Source organism: Neoarius graeffei, chromosome 9 (assembly GCF_027579695.1).
Source record: "Neoarius graeffei isolate fNeoGra1 chromosome 9, fNeoGra1.pri, whole genome shotgun sequence".
NCBI lineage: Eukaryota > Metazoa > Chordata > Actinopteri > Siluriformes > Ariidae > Neoarius > Neoarius graeffei.
The window spans coordinates 74,539,237-74,563,224 of NC_083577.1; the positions used below are offsets into that span (position 1 = coordinate 74,539,237).

The window sequence follows — 23,988 nt, forward strand, 5'->3', positions numbered from 1 at the left end:
TCATGTGCTGCGTTTAACTGTACCAACAGGTTTACCGTCCAAACGAGATCACATGGGATTACCTTTCACAGGTGAGACTGGAAAAATACTTTTCATTGTATTTGGTCATTATAACGTAATTTTACGAACAGATTTTCCTGACTTTGTGGCTAATATGAAGTCTCGCGCATAATAGTTTATGCGCATGCGTCCTTACTTCTTCTATTGTTCTTGTGTCTCCGAAGGGACCGTCTTACAGCGCCCCTAGAGGTGTGGCATGTGTATTGCATCGTTTTCAGCAAGCGTTGCGTTGCCATATGGACCTGATATTTTACTGATCGTTGCCCATTTGGACGCGATATATTTTTAAATAACATCTCGTTGCCGCTGTCGTGTGGATGTAGCCTAAGTTTTGGCTGAGCTCAAGTCCCAGCTCTAATAGTAACAGTTCACCACTGTAATGCATTAATTAAAAACGCCAGAAAAAAATTCTCTCTTCTTATTTAATGCGAAATCAAATACATACTAAATTAATATTCAAATACTTAAAAAAGCTCCATAATCTCTGTCTTCCTCCATCATATTCTTTTTCTCCATCAGTACGACTAGAACAGGAATCCACTTTTCCTCCCAAAAGGAAAAGGTTAAGTGTTAAACATTGAAATGTACGGTCCACATGTTATCTCCATGTGTGCTTGTGTTTGAGCTGTGTACGCAGTGGTCAGGTAAGCTTTGCCTAAACACAGCTGTACTAACACAGAAACGCTCTGCTTAACCCCCCTGGATCAGCACCAAGCCAGCTTCCGCGTGCCAAACCCCTACAGCCCCGTGATGACACAGTCACCGCTCCAGCCCTCGCGAAGTGCATCCTTTAACTCCTTTCCTGTGCTGTGATCTCTGCCTCGGTATCCTTGTTCACTATGACCTTCATGGTACGGGAACCCATCGTCCTGCCATTCTACATGGAGAAAAAAATGTTAAAAAAAAAAAAAATAGTCGAGCCTCCCAGAGCACCACGAGCAGCGCATCGTCTCTGCGCTCCCAGATTAAAGCTGATCTCAGTGCTGCTTATGGATTCATGGGCAGAAAGAGAATAGCAGAGGAGGCCAAATGAAAGGTGACAGGCCCAGAACAAGCCTGAGCCACAGTGTCCTACATCCTCATTACACCACAGACCATTAAGCAACGAAAGACAGAAGAGAAAGACATCGAGAGAGAGAGACGTAAAAGCATCGTTAGCTTTGTAGAACACCTTAAAGTTAAGTATTCATGCGGTCAACCCAAAAAAACGGTCTCCCTGCTACCTTCCCTCCTTCAACCCCTCTCTCCTAACCCGCCCCCTTTTCAATTTTCCAGCAGAATATTAATCTTTAATAGGGTAATAATTGTGCTAGCATATTTGTTGTCACCGACCATTAGGCCAGATTAATTAGGCCATTTAGTTTAGCTTAAGAAAGTGTCGGCTGTGAAGAATGGTGCATACAAAGGCAGAAGGCTGTGATCAGCACCAGCTGCTCTATCGTGTCTGTGATCACTACCGTCCCAGCCTGTTGTCCCTCAGAACCCTCGTACCGGGCAGCTGACGCCTTTCCTTGTGTCGTCGCTATCCCCCCCCCCCCCCCCATTCACTACGCTGACCTTATTTTCTTGAGTCCTCTGTTGGGGTGAAGTGTTAAACATTTGGCGCATTGGCCCATTTTTCCCCTCCTCTGTGAACATCCGCCTGCCAAACCCAGTGTTTGTCGGCCGCTATCGCAGCAGAGCAAATACCGGCTCACCATAGTTCAAATTTGCTCACCTTGGCACTACGTGGCCTTATGTTCACTTGCTGTTGCAGCCCGATTGCTTTGAGCGACTCGCGTCACGCACAAATTCAGGCAGTTGTTTACTGCCATTGTGGTTTGCATTTAATTACTTTCTTCCTTTGGTGGACGATGATAAAGTGCTGTGTGAACACACGCAGGAGGTTGTGCTCTCGTCGTTTTGTACCGAGGCTGCTGTTCTGTTGATTAATCTCTCTCACACACACAGACCTCGAAATGTATGCAGACTAAAGCAGCCTGAGGCAGTGAGGGACAGCAGTGCTGGTGATTAGTCGGACTGTTTGGAACAAGACCGGCCCGCACCCTTCAGCCACATGCGCCCTTCAGGAATGAGGCAGGGGACAAAGCTCTACGTTCGGGCTCTTACCATATAATGTGTAATCATTTTAAAGGAGAACTGAAGGCAAATTTTTTTATTATCAAAATTCTATTTATCTCATTTTATTAAATATCGGGATGCATTTTTGATCGCTATTTTGTCACTACTATAGCAAGTTATGAGTGTTTGAAATATGCTCTGTAATATATCGGTCCATATGTCAAAGCAACGGCCATAAACGAGATTCGCTGAGACCTGTGCGAGACATCGTAGGACGGAAGTAAAACGTACAGCGGAAATCAAAGTGACCGACATCTGCCAACGTTGTCAAAAGACGCGCGCGCCCTCTTTCGAACGCTGACGTAATCAAGCCGGAAGTTTCATTTGTTTTGATAGCAATCAGGAAAGTTTGAAAAAAGTAGGCAGTAATCGTCATTTAAACTCGTTTTTGTGCAACATTTCGTTCGGAAAACAGTTTTCAAAATGGCGGCGCTGACACCTGGCTGGCACTTCATGTTTCGAAGTCTCGCACAAGTCTCATGAAGATCGCGCGGATAAGCGACGCCTGCCGTGGACCAAACGAACTAAATTCAACACGGCTAAAAACCGAACAGGCCGATAAGTATAATATTTAATTGCAATTAGTTGCCAATACGAGTCACGATATAAGGTTACTAAAACTGAAAACGCAATTGAATAACACGTTAATTAAGAAATAAAGCAAGTTTAAAAATGACTTCAGTTCTCCTTTAAGCAAGAAAATGCTGCCTATCTTGGAGTAAAAGTCCAGTTAATCTAACGCTCAATTCTATTTCCGAATCAAATTGTTTTAGGGTAATTTCCTCTTAGGCTGTGAAGAGAATTTGAAAAAGTAAAACACCTATGAATAAACATATGCGTCAGTCCACCAGATTTTCAGATTAAGGATTTTGAGTTATACCTGCTGCGTTAAACTACCAAACCTCTATATGCAGGAAATACAAAGCAAAGTGAAAGGGAAGTTACTGTAAATCTGACATCAAATCATGACCCAAATGGTCCATTTTCCAGGCACTAACTACAGATCCTACAGAACCTTGTGAATCCATCAGGAGACAATCTCGACTGTAGATTATTGGCGAATTTCACTGATTTGGTTGAGCAACAGACCACAAAATGCTGCTCGGAAGGTCAAGAAAACACGTGGTGAACTCTTATGGCCCTTTTCCACTACCCTTTTTCAGCTCACTTCAGCTCGCTTCAGCTCACTTCAGCCCGACACGGCTCGCGTTTCGACTACCAAAAACCAGCACGACTCAGCTCGTTTCAGCCCTGCTTAGCCCCTAAAACTCGCACCGTTTTGGAGTGGGGCTGAAGCGAGCCAAGCCGTGCCGAGTGAGGTTGGGGGCGTGAGCAGACACTCCCCTGTGCACTGATTGGTGAGGAGGAGTGTCCTCACATGCCCACACACGCCCCGCGAGCGTGCTGGGATCTGTAAACACCGCAAACCCGGAAGGAGAATAATTACGAATTACGAGAATTTCTGAAGCCTTATGCGTCTCGCCTCATCTATACGCTCTTGCCAGTATCTGTTGGCGTTGTCGGTGACAACAAGCCACAGCACCAAGACCAGCAACACTAACGACTCCATGTCCTCCATGTTTATTGTTTACTATTCGGGTCGTGAGACTACCGCTTAAAAGATCACTGATGTCACCGTTTGCGCTGCTTAACGACACATGACGTCCACCCACTTTCGCTAACTCCACCCAATGTGTCCACCCACTTCCAGCCAGCACGGTTCAGCGCGGTTGTAGTCGAAATGCAACTCCAACAGCCCCGCTCAGCTCGACTCAGCACGGCACGGCTCAGCCCGACTCAGCCGCGTTTGTAGTGGAAAAGCGGCATTAGTGCCGCCAAGCGAACATTGCGCAAAAACTGCACTCACATGATCGACACAGTTTTACTACAAATCAAAATGTCATTCGCCAGTTTTTATGGCAGAGGGAAGATCTATACTTGTCCCAGTCGTGGATAACGTTAAAAGTGGTAAATGCATCCTATAGGATCACACAAGTCTTGTGACGCTCTCGCGGATAAGCGACACCTACTGTGGACCAAACGAACTAAATTCAACACGGCTAAAAACCGAATAGGCCGATAAGTATAACATTTAATTGCAATTAGTTGCCAATACGAGTCACGATATAAGGTTACTAAAACCGAAAACGTAATTGAATAACACGCTAATTAAGAAATAAAGCAAGTTTAAAAATGACTTCAGTTCCCCTTTAATGTTTTTCCATTTCCACTGTTTCCGAGCAAGCGAACATGCAAGAGCTGTTTTAGTCCAACCGAGCCCGAGGTCTGTGAAGTCTCATGATGCAGAAATTGGAAATAAATTATACAACACCTCATCTTACTTGGTGAGCCGGGAAAAGTTTTACATCCCACCTCATTTAACAAGATGTGAAGACTCTCTTAATGGTAAGGTTTTATTAAGAGTAAATTTACAGGCTTGGTGCCAGTCGTGGCTAATCTCTAAAAGACTCTATCCGCATTTTATAAACGTACGAGGGTTTATTTATTTATTTATTTATTTATTTTCCCCTTCCTACCGCTTCCTTTTCATCCCCTTCCTTTCATTTTCTTTTATCCGTTGTTGACACGTTTTAGCTCAAAGTGCTGTACAAACACAGCAACGATAAAAAGTTAAGTAATATAATGCTCAAGAAGAAACTAAAAATGAGATGATTTTTTTTTTTTTAATTAGAAAGTATCAGTAAGAAAATTAGCATCAAGAGAACGCTCCGAGAGCGCAGCGCTCCACCAAGGACAGCAGGCGTCCGTTATATGATATGCAAACCTGCAAACAGGAGCCTGTTTATACATCTGGATATATTCCCAAAATGATGTGCCTACATGTGTATCCCAGAGGATTACTGATACCTGTGGATTGCGATATGGATATGGAGTCATCGTATTTCTACATTGGTTATGTTTTGCCGCTATTGAAATTTACTGCCGTTTACTGGATTTTAATATGTATGGCAAATGACCCTTGACTCGGATCCGCTCTAAAATGTATCAGGTCCTTCCTTGGCACATGATACACCCTTCCACCAAGTTTCATGGAACACGGGTTTGTCGATTTTGCACAGTCCTGCTTACAAATAGACAAGCAAACTGCACTGAAAACATAATCTCCTTGGCAGAGGTTAAAAAAAAAGTTAACAAAATCATGGTCTTAAACTTTATTGCATGTCTGAGTCTAAACAAAAAGTATTGTTCTTTAGTATAGAGTTTTATTCCTAACTTTAATCAAGGGTGTGGTTTTTCAGTTTGACAGCAGTATTTATTTATTTATTTATTTATTTATTTCATGTTCAGATTTTGCAATGTTTCCTCCCTCTCTCTCAAATTGCCCCTGCTCACACTCAGACTGCTTTGTGCCCTGGTTGAGTCACTAAACCTCGAGTCCAAGTCCACTCTCGAGTCCCCAGTTGTCAAGTCCAAGTCATAAAAAAAAAATTGAGTTGAGTCCAAGAACAAGACTCCAACCGCACCATTTGATGGCGGCTGTTTCAGCGCCATTAACATTAGTTTGTTCCTGAACATGACGCATGAACAGGTGAATGTGCTTCTCTTTATCAGGGAGTGTGAAGTATTCTGTCAGAGATGGTTGGGAGATGGATGTAAGTGCAGAAGTTGTGTTTATTAATACAAGTGAAGACGGTAAACAATCCAGAACGGCAGGCAAAATCGTAAAACGGTGAAACAGGCAATACGTCGAGCGAGGCACAAACAGGCTATCGTAGACTCGGCAGAATCAAAGACAAGAAACAGGAAATCAGAGATCAGGAAACCAAACAAGGAAATAAGGCTTGGTAATGTGTCAGCAATGCAACTCAATACTTCACAAAGTAAGTGTGTTTTCACAGTTTTTATATCGGTGTGCTGATTGCGCCTTAATCCTGTGCAGGTGCGAGTCTTTTACGGCACAGGCGAGAGTCCGCTTGGTGTGCGCGCTGTCCGGTGCACGCCCGAGAGTCTATCTGATGCACACGCCAAGGCGCACTGGTGTGACACTCTTGCATGAAATTAGTACAAAATTAATGTAGATATAAATATCTTCTGCCAAATTATTCTGGCATGTTACAAAAAATAAAGAAAAAATCAGAGTCCTCGTCTCCAATTTACAAGTCCAAATGCAGTTAATGCACAAGTCTGAGTCATCAGTGCTCAAGTCCAAGTCGAGTCACGAGTCCTTAAAATTAAGGCACGAGTCGGACTCAAGTACTACAAGCCTGACTACATGTAGCTGTTATAGTAACTTTTTTTTTTTTTTAACTACAGTATAACAGCTACATATAGCAGACCCATATCACTTTGGACACATGTATATAGACATTGATATTTATTCTCTCCACATTCACTGGATATGAGCAATCAGGTGCTCTGATTGGCTACTCTACTACTAGGCTATCAGCTCATATACTGGGAGTAGAGACAAACAAACGTGGAGCGTGTTGCTGAACCAACCGAGTACGAAATAAAAATTACTCACAAACAAAACCATAAAAAAAACAAAAAAAGCAACAAAATATGGAATGAAAGGATTTGATGGTAAGAACGTATCTTTTTTAATTTTTCAAGGATTGTTATTATAATTATTATTGCATTTTTCACAAATTGCTCCTGTCATTTTGCCGGTTTGTGTACATTCTTCATCTTTAAGCATTAAAATTAGTTGCAATTTTTTTAGACTGGTTCAGAAGCTCAAAAAAGTTTGAAAATGACAGAACTGAAATGTCCAAGGAAGAATTAAATAAATGTCTAAAGCTGTTCTAGACCTCGGCACGACAGCAAGACAGCATTTTCTACAAAAAAAGAAAAAAAAAAGCAACACTAAAGTCAGTTCATTTGTATAAAGTTTTTGTTTATCAAATTTGCAAAAAATAAAAACAAAAATGCTCTCTTTCCCAAAATCCAGTGAATGTGGATAGAATAAAAGAGTTATTCCACTCAATCTAGTCGTACATGGTTTATAGATTACTCGGTGCTATGCGTCTCGTCGGCTATCAGCTCACGTACGACTCGATTTCGTGAAATAATTGTTTAATGTATTAACTCCAAAAGTCCAACAAGAAACCAAGTACATATAGTTGATTAATGTAATAAGGCCCTGGACGGCAGGAGTGGTCAAGTGAACGTACCCAAGGAGGCAGAGCTGATTTCACTGCTCAACGTCAAACCTTGCATTCGATTGGTTGTTGAATTTTGATAAGGTAGTTTCACCAACATCCGCTGCACTGCGAGCAAAAGATTCCCGAGCACACAAAGCAGTCTGAGCTCGAGCAGGGTCTATTTGAGCGACAGGGCAGGGCTTTTTTTTTTTTGAGCAGAGCAGAGCAAATTTTTACATAAGCAGAGCCTGTTTTTTGGGGGGGCATTGCAAAATCTGAATTTGAAACGAATGAATACTGCTCTCAGATTGACAAACCAGGCTCTTGATGAAAGCTATAGAAGTCCTTATTTTTTTCGCGGTCCGGTTTCCATCAAATCCTGCACTCTGATTGGCTGGCGAGCGGGTCCGTATCCTACGATACGGATCCCCGTTACGGACCTCTGGCGACTCGCTCGTTCACAACAACAAACATAGTAGCAATTTTTGTCAACATTTATTTTCACATTTCTCAGGAGAATAGCATTAATTTTACAGCATGGATAGCAAGAACGAGTCTTCACAGCGAAAGTGAGTTTTACTACTCTGAGGAAGAAGAAATAAAAGAAAACATTTCAGGAGAAAGCTAAAAACCTCTAACTTGCTAACGCCGAGCAAAAACATGGCTGAATCCTGAATGACTCAATTTTGTATAAATAGGGGACTACATAGGCGGCAAAATGTAGTTTTTTTCCTGCCATGGAAGTGCACTTGTATACCGAGGAGGAAGCAATTTGCATTACAGACGTGAATGAGGATTCAAAATGGCGGCTCGGCTCGATTTTCCCTTTCGGGCGCTCTCATTTTCTGTTAGAATTTGGTAAATAAAAAAATATATATATTATTTACCAGCTTAAGGTTGGTCTGTATGGTGAAATACCGTGACCTCGGCCTTGAATACTGACCTCGGCCCAGAGCGCCTCACTCAGTACTTTCAAGACCTCGGTCACGGTATTTCACCATACGTGTTAGGCTTTGGGACTATCTTGGCCTCTAGAGGCCGCTATTATATCTTTGTCATGTCATGTTTGTTTTGACAGCTAGGGGGTTTGTGTTTTGTTTTGACAGCCATGTGCTTCTTTGTTTTCATGTGCCTTGTGCCCCACCTAGTCTTAATTGCTAATTATTACCTGGTCATGTGTTCAATCACTTTGGGTATTTATACTACCCCATTTTGTGTTGCTAGTCACTGAGTCTTTGTGTTGTTTTATAGTGAGTCACTTTTGTACTGTGTGCCTTGGCCCTTTGTTTTTGGTAGTTATTCTTTTGGGACATTTTGACTATTTTTTTGTTACTTGGAACTTTGCCTTTTTGTATCTTCTGAGCGTTTGGATTTTTTGCTTTCTCTCCCTTGGTTTTGGATTTTTGAACTCTTGGAACTTTTGTTTGTCTTTCTTGTATCTCCTGTGTGTTTGAAATTACCTGTCTGGCTGATATCTTTCCTTTGTGGATTTTTGTTTTATCCCAAGCTGTGGATTTTTCTGGACTTCTGAGCATTGGCAAATAAACTTTTTTATTGAACCTCAGCTTTTATCTCACTCCTCTGCACTTGAGTCATCCCTCTGCTTAGCCTAGTAGATGTTTGCTGGGTTACTATGCCAGCGACCCGGGTTCAATTCCCAGCTCACCTAACAATACGGACCTCCCAGCTGGTAAATAACACCTATATATTTGAAGAGCAGAGTTGACAGTAGACCTAATTCCGGTGCCTTAAACCCGTGGCACTGACCTTGTTCATTTGGCATCCTGTCACAACAATGGCTTCATTTAATTAAAAAAAAAAAGTGAGCAAGACTTTAAAAAAATCTGTGTGGGCTAAATCCTGACATTGGTGGTCACAGGAAGAGCTTGAAGGGCACTCGGTAGGGTGCGTATATCAGTCAAGCCACACTTGAACCAGGGTTCAAACTCTGCCTTTTCAGCATATTGGGTTGATATGTAATGTTTCCTTACTGCTACGCCCAAGATATTGCCAACACACCTGTAAAAGTTGCTGCTACACTAATAAAAAGACTTGTCAATCTTGCAAATATTTATTTTCCCTTGCGCCGGTATGAGAATGTTCTACACTCGGACATACTCCACTCCCTATCCATGTAACACCCAGTGTAGAACTGCCTGAGTCGTTCCGTGTGGAGATCGTCACTGATCGTGCTAGTTCGGTTTGCCAACTTCCTTATGCTGTGTTCGTAGTAAAGTGCCATCCGTGTTGAGGTGCTTACACGCCATGCACATAATACAGGCAGTCCACAATTTTTTTTTTTTTTTTATGACGCAACATGGTGTATTGAAACCGTCGGAGTAACGGTCAGTAGGGATGATATGAGTTCAATCTGGATAGTCGTGTATTGTAATTGAATGGCTGAAGCTGAAAATAAAGCTGACGCTTTTCCTGTGTCTGAAATCACTCCCTGCTCACTATATAGGGCACTATATAGTAAGGACGCCATTTTGTAGTGCAGTCTGAAACCTTAGTGAGGATTATTTGCACCCTATATAGTGCACTCAAAGTATCCCATGAATGCATCGCGAAAAGTAGTGTACAACCAATGGTCACTAACCATAGCAATATATCCCATCATGCATTGTGGTCACGCTGAAAGAAATTAAGTCTCAAATTTGATTTAATAAAAGACAAGTATTCAGCCTTGATTTAAAAGAACTGAAAGCTGCAGGTACTTTGTACTGATTAATGTAGGAAATGTGCTCAGTATAATATGGATTTATCACAAATATACACGCATGTATTTATTGCTTTGAAAACCCACCAGCCGACTGATCTGGCATGTTTTAATTATGCAACAGTAATGACGTAAATACCAGTGGGACGGAGTAGTGTCCGAAAGCATTTTTTCATTTTACCAATCATTTTAATATAGTCCTCTATATAGTAATTCCCTATATAGTGAGGAGGGAGAAGTGAATGAGTGAGTGATTTCAGACACAGGGATGGTGAGCATCAACTGGTCATTTTATTCTTCTATATAATAAGCAGCAAAGTTTGTTTGTTTGTCTTGAGCTCACGTCGCCATTTCTCAACGGATTTTCACCAAATTTGGCAAGTAGGTCCAGGGATGACCTGGAATTTTGCAGATATAAACAAAAAATTCATGTACAACAGATCTTCACTAAACTTGCCACGTAGAGATACAGGAGATGGCCACAATTTGGCAGAACTCAGAAATTCCATATTTGGGTCCCTGGTGAGCCCCTGGGTGGTAGATGTTTGGATTTTTGTTTGTCTTGGGTTAACATCACCATTTCTCGACGGATCTTCACCAAATTTGACATGGAAGTCTGGGGGCAAACCAGAATTTTGCAAAACCCGGGCAACCTGCTAGTATTCCATAAATATGTCACTAATATAGTTGAATATTAATTATAATAAGTCTTCAATCAAAAACAATCACAGCAACTTTTGTCACAAAAAAAATCTCATTCATATTACCAAAAAAGAGTGACTTTCAGGGAGGCCTGCAAGTGCCAGGAAATGCACTAGAATTCATCTCCGATCATGTAGAACCCATGGCCGTTATGACTGGTGCCACCACGCTGATATTTTGGTCTAGTTTGAACCACAATATTACTAAAGCTGTCCACCAAATTTCCTCACAATCCGTTCACGACTTTTTGAGTTACGTTGGGGACGGACAATGGTGATGTTGAGCCAGTAGTGATGTTGAGCCAGTGGTGATTTTTGAGCCAGTGGTGACATCACAATTGGCTCAACAATAAGACTAATGCGCTCACTTGTCACCTCAATTTTCTTATATGCCTGTGAAACAAGGACACTTAGAGCAGAGGTACAAAAACGAATAAGTGCAATGGAAATGAGATGCTACAGGAAACTGCTCGGAAACTCATTATATGGACCATGTCACAAACGAGGAAGTGATGAGAAAGGTTACAGAAGCCATTGGCCCACACAGAGACTTGATCACAACAGTCAAAAGAAGAAAACTAACATGGTTTGGCCATGTCACCAGAAGCTCTGGCCTAGCAAAAACAGTGCTACGAAGAACAGTAAATGGCAGTAGAAAGACGGGACAACAAAAGAAGCGATGGCAGGACAACATAAAAGACTGGACAGGTCACGACTTTGTAGTGACACAGAGGCTGGCTGAAAACAGGTCAAGGTGGAGGAAACTGGTTGCAAACTCATAATGCCCCAATGACCCCAGGTTAAGGGATAGGTGAGGTGTTGAGTGAGGAGGGGACGGACAAAAAAAAAATTCTGGATCCACATACATGTCTAGAATTGCATCAGAATCTACTCAATTGTTCCTTTGCCCATGGCCCACATTTCCTTAAAATGTCATCAAAATCAGTTCACTACTTTTCGAGTTATGTTGAGAACAGACAAACAAACTGAGGCGAAAACATAACCTCCTCCAACAAAATTGGTGGAGGTAACAAACACACACAATAAATGATTAACCCTTTTTATCAGAAGGCCCAGGAATGCTCCTGTCCTCGATGTACTGTTTCTGATGTCCTCTGGTCGATGCAGGATCTGTGTTGTGTATTGTGACTAAAAGCCTGTTGATGTCAATAGCTGTAGTTTTCCCGCAAGGCAGCTGAAAATGAGGTCTAATCGAATGGATATTAAAGTCACAATAGCCCGCTGTGACTATTAGGAGCTGTCAGCTACGGCACCCGTTCTCTCTCCTCTCTGTCCAAAAGATTAGTTTTCACTGCTAAATATTTATGCACTTACTGTAGGTTTAACCTCCGAGTCCTCGCAGATTCGTTTATCTTCCCTTTTCATCTCTTTGCACTCCATCATCGCTGCTCTCAGGATCTCCGGCTCTCATAACGAAGCCGTCGAAAGCGTTCATCTGCGTTGGCTTAAGTGAAAAGTTCATTTTGAAAGTGGCTCACATCATTAACGTGTTCCCTTTCTCTTTATCCGTCACTGTCTCAGGTGGAGCCGGGGAGCGGCAGGCTCGGGCTCAGCAGAAGCTCTTCACTATGGATGTGGATGAGGAGGAGAACATGAGTGAGTGTTTGTACACTACACACACACACACGGTCTAATGCACACAACTGTCATTATAGACAAAATGAAGATGATGAGGAAGGAATTAAACACTTTGCGGTGTTCTTTTAGAGGAAAATGATCAACAGCAGGGTTACTGTTTAGTTACCACGCTGAAGATGATGATTTTTCTTTTTCAACATGACCCTAAGTGTTTTATCTGTCTTCTACTATAGCAGTTTGTCAAGGATTACAATTTGAGCCACTTGTAGTTATGTGTAATGTTCTGCAGGACGAGTTAGTCCCTCTCATCACTTACTCATAACAGCTATTTAACAGTTATTCCATGAAATCGAGTCGTGTATGAGCTGATAGCCGATGAGACGCGTAGCACTGAGTCAGCTATAAGCCATGTACGACGAGACTGAGTGGAATAACTGTTTTATTCTATCCACATTCACTGGATTTTGAGAAACAGAGGATTTTATTTTTTGCAAATTCAATCAATATAAACTTGATGCAAAACATCCGACAAAATCATTTCCGCTGAGAATGTAAACAAACTGGCGAAATGACAGGAGCAATTTGTGAAAAATTTTGGTGTTTCATTCTTTTTCTTCTACTTTAGGGTGTTTTTGGCGGTTGGTAAACCAACTTAAAGCTAGACTGCCTTTCAGATTTTTCAAGTGTAGGTCATAAAAAGAATTTTCCCCGACACCCAATTATTTTCGTTTAGTGGACCGAAAGCTACTGAATTCGAATCACAGACTTCCAATTTTATTCATTTTTTTAAAATAGAACAATTAATGAATTTATCTCCACGTGGCCCTAAATTCTCCTCTATTTTTTCCTGCTTCACCATGAACCAGTACAAGATACTACGTCATGCATGACGTGGTGGGCTTTCCCCGTTCGCGCAAGGCATTGTGGGATACAAATTTGAAACAGGAGAGAAAAATGGAGGACGTGAGTGTGTGAATGAAACGTGAAAGACCGACTATAGTAACGGAAAGAAAGCGAGAAGAAAAGACGTTATGTTATATACGAAGGAAAGGAAACGCAGGACCAAACTAATAAATATCGGCGCTCAGCGAGCACCTCGGTGTGGTCAGCTGTTCGTTTAGCGACAGAATGATGGAAGATGGAACTGTCAGTGCACCGTCTAGGGTGACCACCTGCTCATAAGCCCAAGGGGGGACAAGGGGTATGTTTTTGAGGGACAATGTGGGACGCCGCCCCCACTGCGCCGCGCCGGCCGCTGGAAGACTCACAGATAGTGGTTTACCCATTTCTAGCACATACTACCTTACATGGTATATCAATAATACCCTATTCTGCTGTTATTGGTGACGTATGGTCATGAACAGGCCACCAAATGTGCTTTTTTTTTTTTAAATAAACATTCATAATATTTTGACCATTCAATGACTTGACAGACACACTTCCACTTATGATTTACTGAAGCTACTCAATTTTATTTATTTTCCATTACAATTTATTCACTTTAAATCAATCATAATATAATATTGAGTCTGAGGCTTTGCAGCGCATCAGTACAGCAGGAATAGTGACAAGTCTCCATTTAGTTTTCAGTGGATTAACAGGAATTGTAGTGGCTCAGCACCACAGAAACAGTAGAAAAAGTCTCTTAACTCACAACCACAGCTTTGTGCCACAATCTCCTGCCCGATATGATATTGCGTGTTGGACAGTGTGATACACACTCGTCACCTCTGCCGCAGTCACTTTGTCAGCTAGAGAGTCGTTTTTAGGTCGGAGGAAAGCATTCATAGATTTAGACGTTTCTTTCTTTGCACACGTTTCTTGTGAGTCTCCGCGAGCCTGTGTCGTTTCACATCATATTCCCCGCCATGTCCGATTGAGAAAGATGTTTTGCAAAGGTCACAAAAAGCCCTCTCGGTATCCCCCTCAACCCCTTTCAGCCACAAATAGTGGCGGTGCCTCACCTGCCATCTCCCCGGTACCTTTCTCCATTTTTTAATATGAAAGCAATGCATGCGTTGCACCTGCGTCCCTCGTCACTGTCTGTGCACGTGAGTGCGGTGTCATGGCAACAACAAAAAGTTGACAACAACCAGTCGGTTGTGAGGGGTGTGTGTGTGGTTTTGTTCTACAGTCTATAGTGGCGACGGCGGTGTGCTGAAATGTCAAGTAATATTCGTTTGGCTGCCTGGGTGGCCCGGGGAGAGCGACATCCCCCTCAGCAAGCATCGATTATGCGGGACACGTTCTGAATTTGCGGGACGCATAAATTCGGCTTCAAATGCTGTACGCGCACGCGCTATGCAGGACAGGTGGTCACCCTAGCACCGTCAAAGGTAAACCTGCGCATACACACACACACACACACACACACACACGGACTTCCTCTGGCTGCTTGACTGCACAAAGTGAGCGATTTCATGCACATTATTTGCTCAGAAATCCCTCAAATTAAATACCTTCCCAGCCACAATATGGCCTGGTATTTTGTGAGATATTACAGAAATAAACATATATCACAATGACCAAATTTCAGATCGAACTAAATTTCACTGATTTTATGAAATCAAAAGGCCGTTGAGCTTTAAGGGTGCATTACCGCCACTGACTGGTCTGGAGTGTGGAACAGGAGATATTGGGGGGGGGCACTATATTCTTTTAGCTATTTCTGTTTCTTTTAGATCCTTGATGATGATTTTTGAGGGGTTTTGTTTTTGAGTCGAGTTTTCATTTCGTCATTGGTTGGTTCAGCAACACGCACCACCATTTAGTTTTTCTCTACTCACGGTATATGAGCTGATATCCTAGTAGTAGAGTAGCCAATCAGCACACACGATTGCTCATATCCAGTGAATGTGGATAGAATAAAAACAGTTTTTACCTTATTAGCCTCTCTAACCTCCTTTCCTTCTGTTGAAGTTTATAAGACATTATCATATTACTGTAAAACCACAAAATGGTCCTGAACATTCTGCAGTGACCGAAAACGTCCTGACGGTTATAAAGCACTCACGCTGGACACACTTTCCATCAGTGTAAAATAAGCATTTCCTTCTTGATAACTCCTTACAGAAAATCATTTTTTTAAATTGTTTATTATGAGATGTAATTAATATGGCACGGCCTCCATACCAGTCCTTATGGATTGGTCAGGACACCTTCTGACTAACAGAGTCAAGAAATCAGCAGCACTGTAGGAGAACAAAATTGAATTTATACCTTTAGTCAGATAGCGTATGTTAAGATAGTGTGGGGGGAAAAAAACAGCACGTCTCCCTTTCAAAATGTAGTTTAAAATGTATCCTGAAATAAATGTTATGCCCAGACTTTCCCTTTATAAGGGCGGTTTTACAGTAATGGGGACAAAAGGGTCTCACAGGGGCTAAAAATGTCATTTTTGTCTTTTTTTCAACAAAAAAGATGAACATATATGTTCCTTTAAACAGACAAAATAGAAAAAGACAGTAGGTTTATTTTAGGTTTAAATGAAATTCGATAATATTACATTGCCTTATAAGTAAAAGATAATAATTTTGACGGATAATTGGACGTTGTTTACTTCAGGCTGTGTAGTTTATGTATTTCACAGAGAAATGATACACTTCGATCTGATAAAATAAGGCAATACTAGTACTTTTTCAAAAAATATCAATCAGTTTAATAAGGCTAAAGTGGGTATTGAAATATTGAAGCCTAAACTTGATTTCGGAAAGGACTTTTTTTTTTTTTTAAACATCGATGTCTGCAGTATCGCTCTAGCAATAAAGTTAGCCTTAATAAATATGGTAGCATGATCTATTTACATGGTAAAAATACTTTTATTACACATCTAACTTTCACCTTTTGGCTACCGGTAAAGTACAGGATTATGTTTAAAATGATTTAAATTATTTTTAAGGCTTTACTGGGTCATGCCCCATCATACATTACTGACCCTCTACACCTTAGAAGTTGCATCAAAATATGAACTACGACTCGCACCTCCTGTGCTAAGGACTAAGGCCCTGTCCACACGGCAACGGATTCAGGTGACTCCGATACAATTGTTTATCGTTTCGGCCTGGCGTCCACACGGCACCGGCGTTTTGGGTGCCCAAAACGCAATCTTTTTGAGAACGGGTTCCAGAGTGGAAAGATCTGGCAACGTTGCCGTTGTGAATTCGTCTGGATGAGTAGAACGGATTTGTTTACGATGACGTCACAACCACATGACTGTGAGTGCTTCACACCAGGTAGAAGTGTAACGAACTCGATGCGAGTTGTCGACAAATCCTATAACTTGGTTCATGAAACGCGCTTACAAAATATTTTCACTGTGAATATTTATTGTGTAATGGTGCAAAGTGAGAGAGAGAGAGAGAGAGAGAGAGAGAGAGAATAGCCCTTAGGGCAGAGTCAATCCCGCCAGCAAAAATAGGGAAAAAAAGGAGCGATCTCACCTCTTCATATGTTGGTTTAAGTCCTACAATACATTCCTCAAAAAGGGCGTAGAAGAGCAAATTAATCCATCAACGTGTAGCATTCAATTTATTCCGGACCATTAAAGACGCCGCCTTCCGCGTAGAATCATACGTCATCCTCGCCGCCATATTGGATAGGTCAAAGCGGAGAATAAAGATTAGCTGCGTTTAACTGTACCAACAGGTTTGCCGTCCAAACGAGATCACATGGGATTACCTTTCACAGGTGAGACTGGAAAAATTCTTTTCATTGTATTTGGTCATTATAATGTAATTTTACGAACAGATTTTCCTGACTTTGTGGCTAATATGAAGTCTTGCGCATAATAGTTTATGCGCATGCGTCCTTACGTCTATTGTTCTTGTGTCTCCGAAGGGACCGTCTTACAGCGCCCCTAGAGGTGTTGCATGTGTATTGCATCGTTTTCAGCAAGCGTTGCGTTGCCATATGGACCTGATATTTTACTGATCGTTGCCCATTTGGACGCGATATATTTTTAAATAACATCTCGTTGCCATTGTCATGTGGATGTAGCCTAAGAAGGCTACAGGAGATGGGGCTTTTGCTTTGGCTGCGCCAGTCTTGTGGAAATCGTTACCTAGCCAGCTTAGAGCTGATACTAGTTTAGATCATTTCAAATCTGCTTTGAAGACACATTTATTTAGATTAGCCAATTACTTATATATAATTTTTTAATGATTACGATATGTGTATAATGTTAACATGTACAGTATATTTAAATAATACTGGCTGGCTTTTTTCGTGGTATATCAGATATATTCCATTCAGCTACTTGTCATCGACTCGTTCAGTATCATGCTAGATGAATGGAATATATCTGATAGACCATGAAAAAAAGCCAGCCAATATTATTATTATTATTATTATTATTATACATGCACATTCAATGGAACAATTATATATTTTACAAAAAGTTAAGAACAGGGGGGTAACCTACCAATATTGAATGCTGATTCTGATTGAATGTAATTCAATGTTCTGTCAATCCAATGTACTGTACAGAGTCAAAGTTCTAACAATAAAAATGGTACAATCCAAAAAGCCTGAACAACAACCCAACTTATATACAAGCTATGTCCAGGCTCACAGTTCAGGTCCAAAGTTACTTTTGGTCGTAGTTAATTGTTCCGTTGCAGTTGTTCAAAACAAAAGGGCTTTGCTGAGTGAAGTCCACGAGTGAAGTCCTCTTGTAAAAGTCTCCATCACTTTTCCTCACCTCCAAGTAGAACTTTGACGATATTTCCGCTATTGCTCTCTTTTCCAGTTTTGCGATGTCCGTTGGTACAACCCCGATTCCAAAAAAGTTGGGACAAAGTACAAATTGTAAATAAAAATGGAATGCAATGATGTGGAAGTTTCAAAATTCCATATTTTATTCAGAATAGAACATACAGTAGATGACATATCAAATGTTTAAACTGAGAAAATGTATCATTTAAAGAGAAAAATTAGGTGATTTTAAATTTCATGACAACAACACATCTCAAAAAAGTTGGGAGAAGGCCATGTTTCCCACTGTGAGACGTCCCCTTTTCTCTTTACAACAGTCTGTAAACGTCTGGGGACTGAGGAGACAAGTTGCTCAAGTTTAGGGATAGGAATGTTAACCCATTCTTGTCTAATGTAGGATTCTAGTTGCTCAACTGTCTTAGGTCTTTTTTGTCGTATCTTCCGTTTTATGATGCGCCAAATGTTTTCTATGGGTGAAAGATCTGGACTGCAGGCTGGCCAGTTCAGTACCCGGACCCTTCTTCTACGCAGCCATGATGCTGTAATTGATGCAGTATGTGGTTTGGCATTGTCATGTTGGAAAATGCAAGGTCTTCCCTGAAAGAGACGTCGTCTGGATGGGAGCATATGTTGCTCTAGAACCTGGATATACCTTTCAGCATTGATGGTGTCTTTCCAGATGTGTAAGCTGCCCATGCCACACACACTAATGCAACCCCATACCATCAGAGATGCAGGCTTCTGAACTGAGCGCTGATAACAACTTGGGTCGTCCTTCTCCTCTTTAGTCCGAATGACACGGCGTCCCTGATTTCCATAAAGAACTTCAAATTTTGATTCGTCTGACCACAGAACAGTTTTCCACTTTGCCACAGCCCATTTTAAATGAGCCTTGGCCCAGAGAAGACGTCTGCGCTTCTGGATCATGTTTAGATACGGCTTCTTCTTTGAACTATAGAGTTTTAGCTGGCAACGGCGGATGGCACGGTGAATTGTGTTCACAGATAATGTTCTCTGGAAATATTCCTGAGCCCATTTTGTGATTTTCAATCCAGAAGCATGCCTGTATGTGATGCAGTGCCATCTAAGGGCCCGAAGATCACAGGCACCCAGTATGGTTTTCCGGCCTTGACCCTTACACACAGAGATTCTTCCAGATTCTCTGAATCTTTTGATGATATTATGCACTGGAGATGATGATATGTTCAAACTCTTTGCAATTTTACACTGTCGAACTCCTTTCTGATATTGCTCCACTATTTGTCGGCGCAGAATTAGGGGGATTGGTGATCCTCTTCCCATCTTTACTTCTGAGAGCCGCTGCCACTCCAAGATGCTCTTTTTATACCCAGTCATGTTAATGACCTATTGCCAATTGACCTAATGAGTTGCAATTTGGTCCTCCAGCTGTTCCTTTTTTGTCCCTTTAACTTTTCCAGCCTCTTATTGCCCCTGTCCCACCTTTTTTGAGATGTGTTGCTGTCATGAAATTTCAAATGAGCCAATATTTGGCATGAAATTTCAAAATGTCTCACTTTCGACATTTTGATATGTTGTCTATGTTCTATTGTGAATACAATATCAGTTTTTGAGATTTGTAAATTATTGCATTCCATTTTTATTTACAATTTGTACTTTGTCCCAACTTTTTCGGAATCAGGGTTGTATGTTTTTCTCTTGTAAATATGCGTGAAGAATATCCAGGGAAGTTCTGGTAGCCTTTCGGGTGTTCAGCGCATCTTTCTCTTTAAATCTTCTGCTTTTAACAAAGCAGACCTCGCCACCATGTTTGTGTACAAACTGTCAGTCACTCACTAGTGTGAAAGTTTTACATCTCCGATGTGTCTCTTTTCCAGTTTTTCGATGTCCGTTGGTATGTTTTTCTCTGGTAAATATGCGTGAAGAATATATCATGAAGTTTTGGTAGCCTTTCAGGTGTTCAGCACATCTTTAGGTTCCGAGCACTGGATTAACCCCGTCTTCTCTCTCTGCTGGCCGACAAAGAAATGATTGTGCACATGCACGAAAGAAAAGTTGTGTCATTGGATCTTCGAATGAGCTCTGACGTGTGACGTTGTGTTGTCTTGACAACGTGCAATATTATAACAATATTGCACGCTCATTCTCCATTGAGGAGAGTGGTGTAATACATGGAGGAGAAGCGATATGATCACAATATTGCATACCATCAGTAAACCCACGAGAAGGGAATAGAACACGTTTTTATTCCATGGAAAAAGTGGCCTTCATGTATAATAATAGAACATATTTGCATGAATTTTGCGCATTTCAATTTTTTCAGCATGTAAAATTAATTTTTTGTAAAATGAGGTAAAAAAAAAAACCAGACATTTTTGGCATTTAAATTTACACTGCATGATACCGGGAAAGGATATTTCCATTCCGTTTTCAATTTCAGTTTCCTTTTACCTCACTGCATCAAAAACACTGTGAAATGTAATTGTATCTGTTTACATTTTTGAGAGAGCGGACAGTTTGAACATTGCAGCTGTCCCCATGACTGTCAAACTGCCCGTAACGGCTAACAGTCTCATTCAGTTCATCACAACAGCTTTTGAATCTTCTCAGTTGTAATGTCCAACTCTATTCATCCCCACGTATCTGTTATCACTCGATAGATGCAACACAACATGTGAGTCTGTCGACTGAGAGGCTCACAGCAATACTTTTGACTTTTTTCTTTGCTCCAGTCGCTGTGGGACTCCTCGACGATGCCCATTTCGAGCATGGCCTCGAGCTCTTCCCGAACCACCTTTTTTTTGTGTTTGGGCAGTCTGTAAGGGTGGCTGCGCACTACTACCCTCAGGGGCATCTCAATGTGGTGTTCTATGAGGTGGGTGCGGCTGGGCAGCAGTGAGAACACGTCAGAAAATTCTGTTTGCAACTGGGCGACCTCCGTGAGCTGGGTCGGGGACAGGTGGTCTCCACAGGGGACTGGAGCGGTGGGCGATGTCAGTTTCCCTTTTTGAACCTCCAGCCCCAGCTCCGCCTTCTCTGGAACCACCGACACCAACGCCACGGGGACTTCCTCATTCCAAAGTTTTAGTAGGTTGAGGTGGTATATCTGTAACGCCCCACCCCTGTCCGTTCGCCTCACCTCATAGTCGACGTCCCCGACTCGCCGTGTGACGTCAAAGGGTCCTTGCCACCTGGCGATTAATTTAGAGCTCGACGTGGGCAACAATATGAGTACTTTATCTCCCGGTGTGAATTCCCTAAGGTGCGTGCCCCTGTCATACAGACAGACTTGACGTTCTTGGGCCTGCCGCAAATTCTCCAGGGTTAGGTGCATGAGTGTGTGGAGTTTGGCATGCAAGTCAATAATGTATTGAATTTTGTTTTTACTGGTTGAAGGTCCCTCATCCCAATTTTCCCGTAACACATCCAGAATGCCACGCGGCTTACGCCCATATAGTAATTTGAACGGGGAGAACCCCGTGGAGGCTTGTGGGACCTCTCGCACTGCAAATAACAGGGGCTCGAGCCATTTATCCCAGTTGCATGCGTCTTCGCTTACAAATTTTCTAATTATGTTTTTGAGGGTGCGATTAAACCGTTCGACTAAGCCATCCATTTGTGGGTGATAAACGCTGGTGCGGATAGGCTTAATTCCCAGTAACCCATACAGTTCGCGCAGTGTACGTGACATAAACATAGTGCCTTGATCAGTCAGAATCTCTTTGGGGATTCCGACCTGGGAGATGACGTGGAAGAGCGCTTCTGCAGCACTATGTGCTGAGATATTGTGAAGAGGCACTGCTTCCGGATATCGCATTGCATAGTCTACCAGAACTAAAATAAAGCGATATCCTTGTGTTGACCGATCTAATGGCTGGACGAGATCCATCCCAATTCTTTCGAACAGGGTCTTGATTAATGGCAGAGGGCGCAAAGGCGCTTTTGGGATGGCCGCGGGATTTACTAACTGGCATTCGCGGCACGCCGTACACCACCTACAGACATCGCCGCAAATCCCTGGCCAGTAGAACCGGGCCATTACTCAGGCTAGTGTCTTGTCCTGCCCTAAGTGTCCAGCCATGGGATTAAAGTGAGTCGCCTGGAATATAAATTCCCGGCAGCTCTTTGGGATTAAAAGTTGGGTTATTTGTTCCTTAGGCTGAGTGTCCTGTGTCACTCGGTATAATCTATCCTTAATAACGGAAAAATAGGGGAAGGACGGGGTGGCGTTTGGCTGGAGCGTTTGACCATCGATTACTCTCACTTGGTCAAACGCATGCCACAGAGTCTCGTCTCGCGACTGTTCTAATGGGAAATCCGCGAGGGAATCCCCAAGAGAGGGAGGAGGAGCCTGCTGCTCCTCACTCTGACACGGTGATGATGTAGACGGCTCTGTGACAGCTGCTCCCACCAATGCCACTCTGGGACCTCCCCCCACTGAACTATGGCAGGCCCCACTCTTCACTAAGTGTGTCATTAATTCCCGAAATCCTGGCCAATCAGTCCCCAAAATTATCGAGTGGGTAAGGCAAGGATTAACCACCGCCTGTACTCTAAATTTCTCCCCTCGAAACAGAATGTGGACCGACACTAAAGGGTAGTTGTGAACATCCCCGTGCACACATAACACCTTCACCAACTGTGCTCTCCCCAATGCCTCGTCTTGCACCAGGCTTTGGTGGATTGAGGTCTGATTACAGCCGGAGTCCACCAAAGCCTAATACGTATCCCCTTGGATACTCACCGGTATGCGATACGCTCCGGCCCAATCGAGGGCGGTCCCCGGTGCGTCGGGGATCTGGACCACCGCGCCCAAGCACTGATGCTGGAGGTGCCCCGGCTCCCCGCAGCGCCAGCATACCGGCCCAGGCTCTCTCTCTGCACCGGTGTTCCGGAGATCACTCACCTAAGGGGGGGAAGACACAGACACGGAAGTAGGAAACGGTAGGACACTGTGGGTGCGGCGGGCTGGCTGGGGTGGAGCCGGCCTCCGCGGTGGGGGAATGTGGCGAGGGCAAGGAACAGAAGGGGGGAGAGAGAGAGGGGAGAAGGGGAGACATGCTGTCCTGCTGTCGGAACGGCTGCCATATGGTCCTCCCCAGCTCGATGGCCTGATCCAGCGACGCCAGGCGATGGCACTGGACCCACTCCACGGTTCCTTCCGGAAGTCGGGCGACGAATTGCTCCAGCGCCACCAGATCGATGATTCCTTCGGCGTCGCAGTTGTCAGCCCTCGGCCACCGCTGGCAGGTGTCCCGGAGTTGCTGGCCAAACGCGAATGGCCGGCCAACCTCCTCCAGGCGCAGTGCGCGGAAGCGCTGCCGCTGCTGCTCCGGGGTGTGACCCATGCGCTAGAGGACGGCCCTGCGGAGGTCCGCATAGACCAGCCGGCTGTTGGCGGGGAGCTGTAGTGCGGCCAGCTGCGCCTCGCCCGTTAGCAGGGGGAGGAGGCACACTGCGCGCTGTTCCACCGGCCAACCCCACGCCTCGGCTGCCTGCTCGAAAAGAGCGAGGAAGGCTTCGGGGTCGTCCTGCGGACCCATCTTCATTAGGGTGAGGTGGGGAGGGTCCGCGGCGGTGGTGATTGGGGCCCCCGCCAACACAAACAGGTGCTGGAACGCCTAGCGATCTTCCTGTTGCGCCAGCACCAGGGCTTTGAAGCGTTGTTCTTGCTCCTTCTGGAGGGCGATCAGCACCTGGTGCTGGCTCTGTTGGGCTGTGGCGAGGGCATGGACCAGGTCCTGGAAGGGGGAGGACTCCATGTGGCCGTTCCCTTCTGCACTTTCCCGGGTTTCAGCACCACTGTGGTATTGGACCAGGTGGGTGGAGCACAGAAGCACGGCAGGCCAGAATTGAGTTCTCAATGAACTATTTATTTTTAACACTATGTGTGGTTTTTCAGCTCATTCACTCGTTTCCCAGCCACGCATGCACACACACAAGTGTTCTAGTTGGGGAGAGCTCCCTTTCTCTGCTCTCCTCTCCTTTTAAA

General features: G+C 43.3%; 1 protein-coding gene across 8 annotated transcripts in view; it reads left to right on the forward strand.

The window, feature by feature from the left end:
• Positions 1 to 23,988, forward strand: part of adarb1b (adenosine deaminase RNA specific B1b) — a 520,712-nt gene that overhangs the window by 407,394 nt on the left and 89,330 nt on the right. For all 8 annotated transcript variants that reach the window (XM_060930270.1, XM_060930273.1, XM_060930271.1 and 5 more), the window contains one exon: positions 12,249 to 12,323. In XM_060930270.1, coding sequence (XP_060786253.1) covers positions 12,296 to 12,323 — 28 coding nt within the window. In that variant the 5' untranslated portion in view covers positions 12,249 to 12,295. The remainder of the gene's footprint in view (positions 1 to 12,248; positions 12,324 to 23,988) is intronic.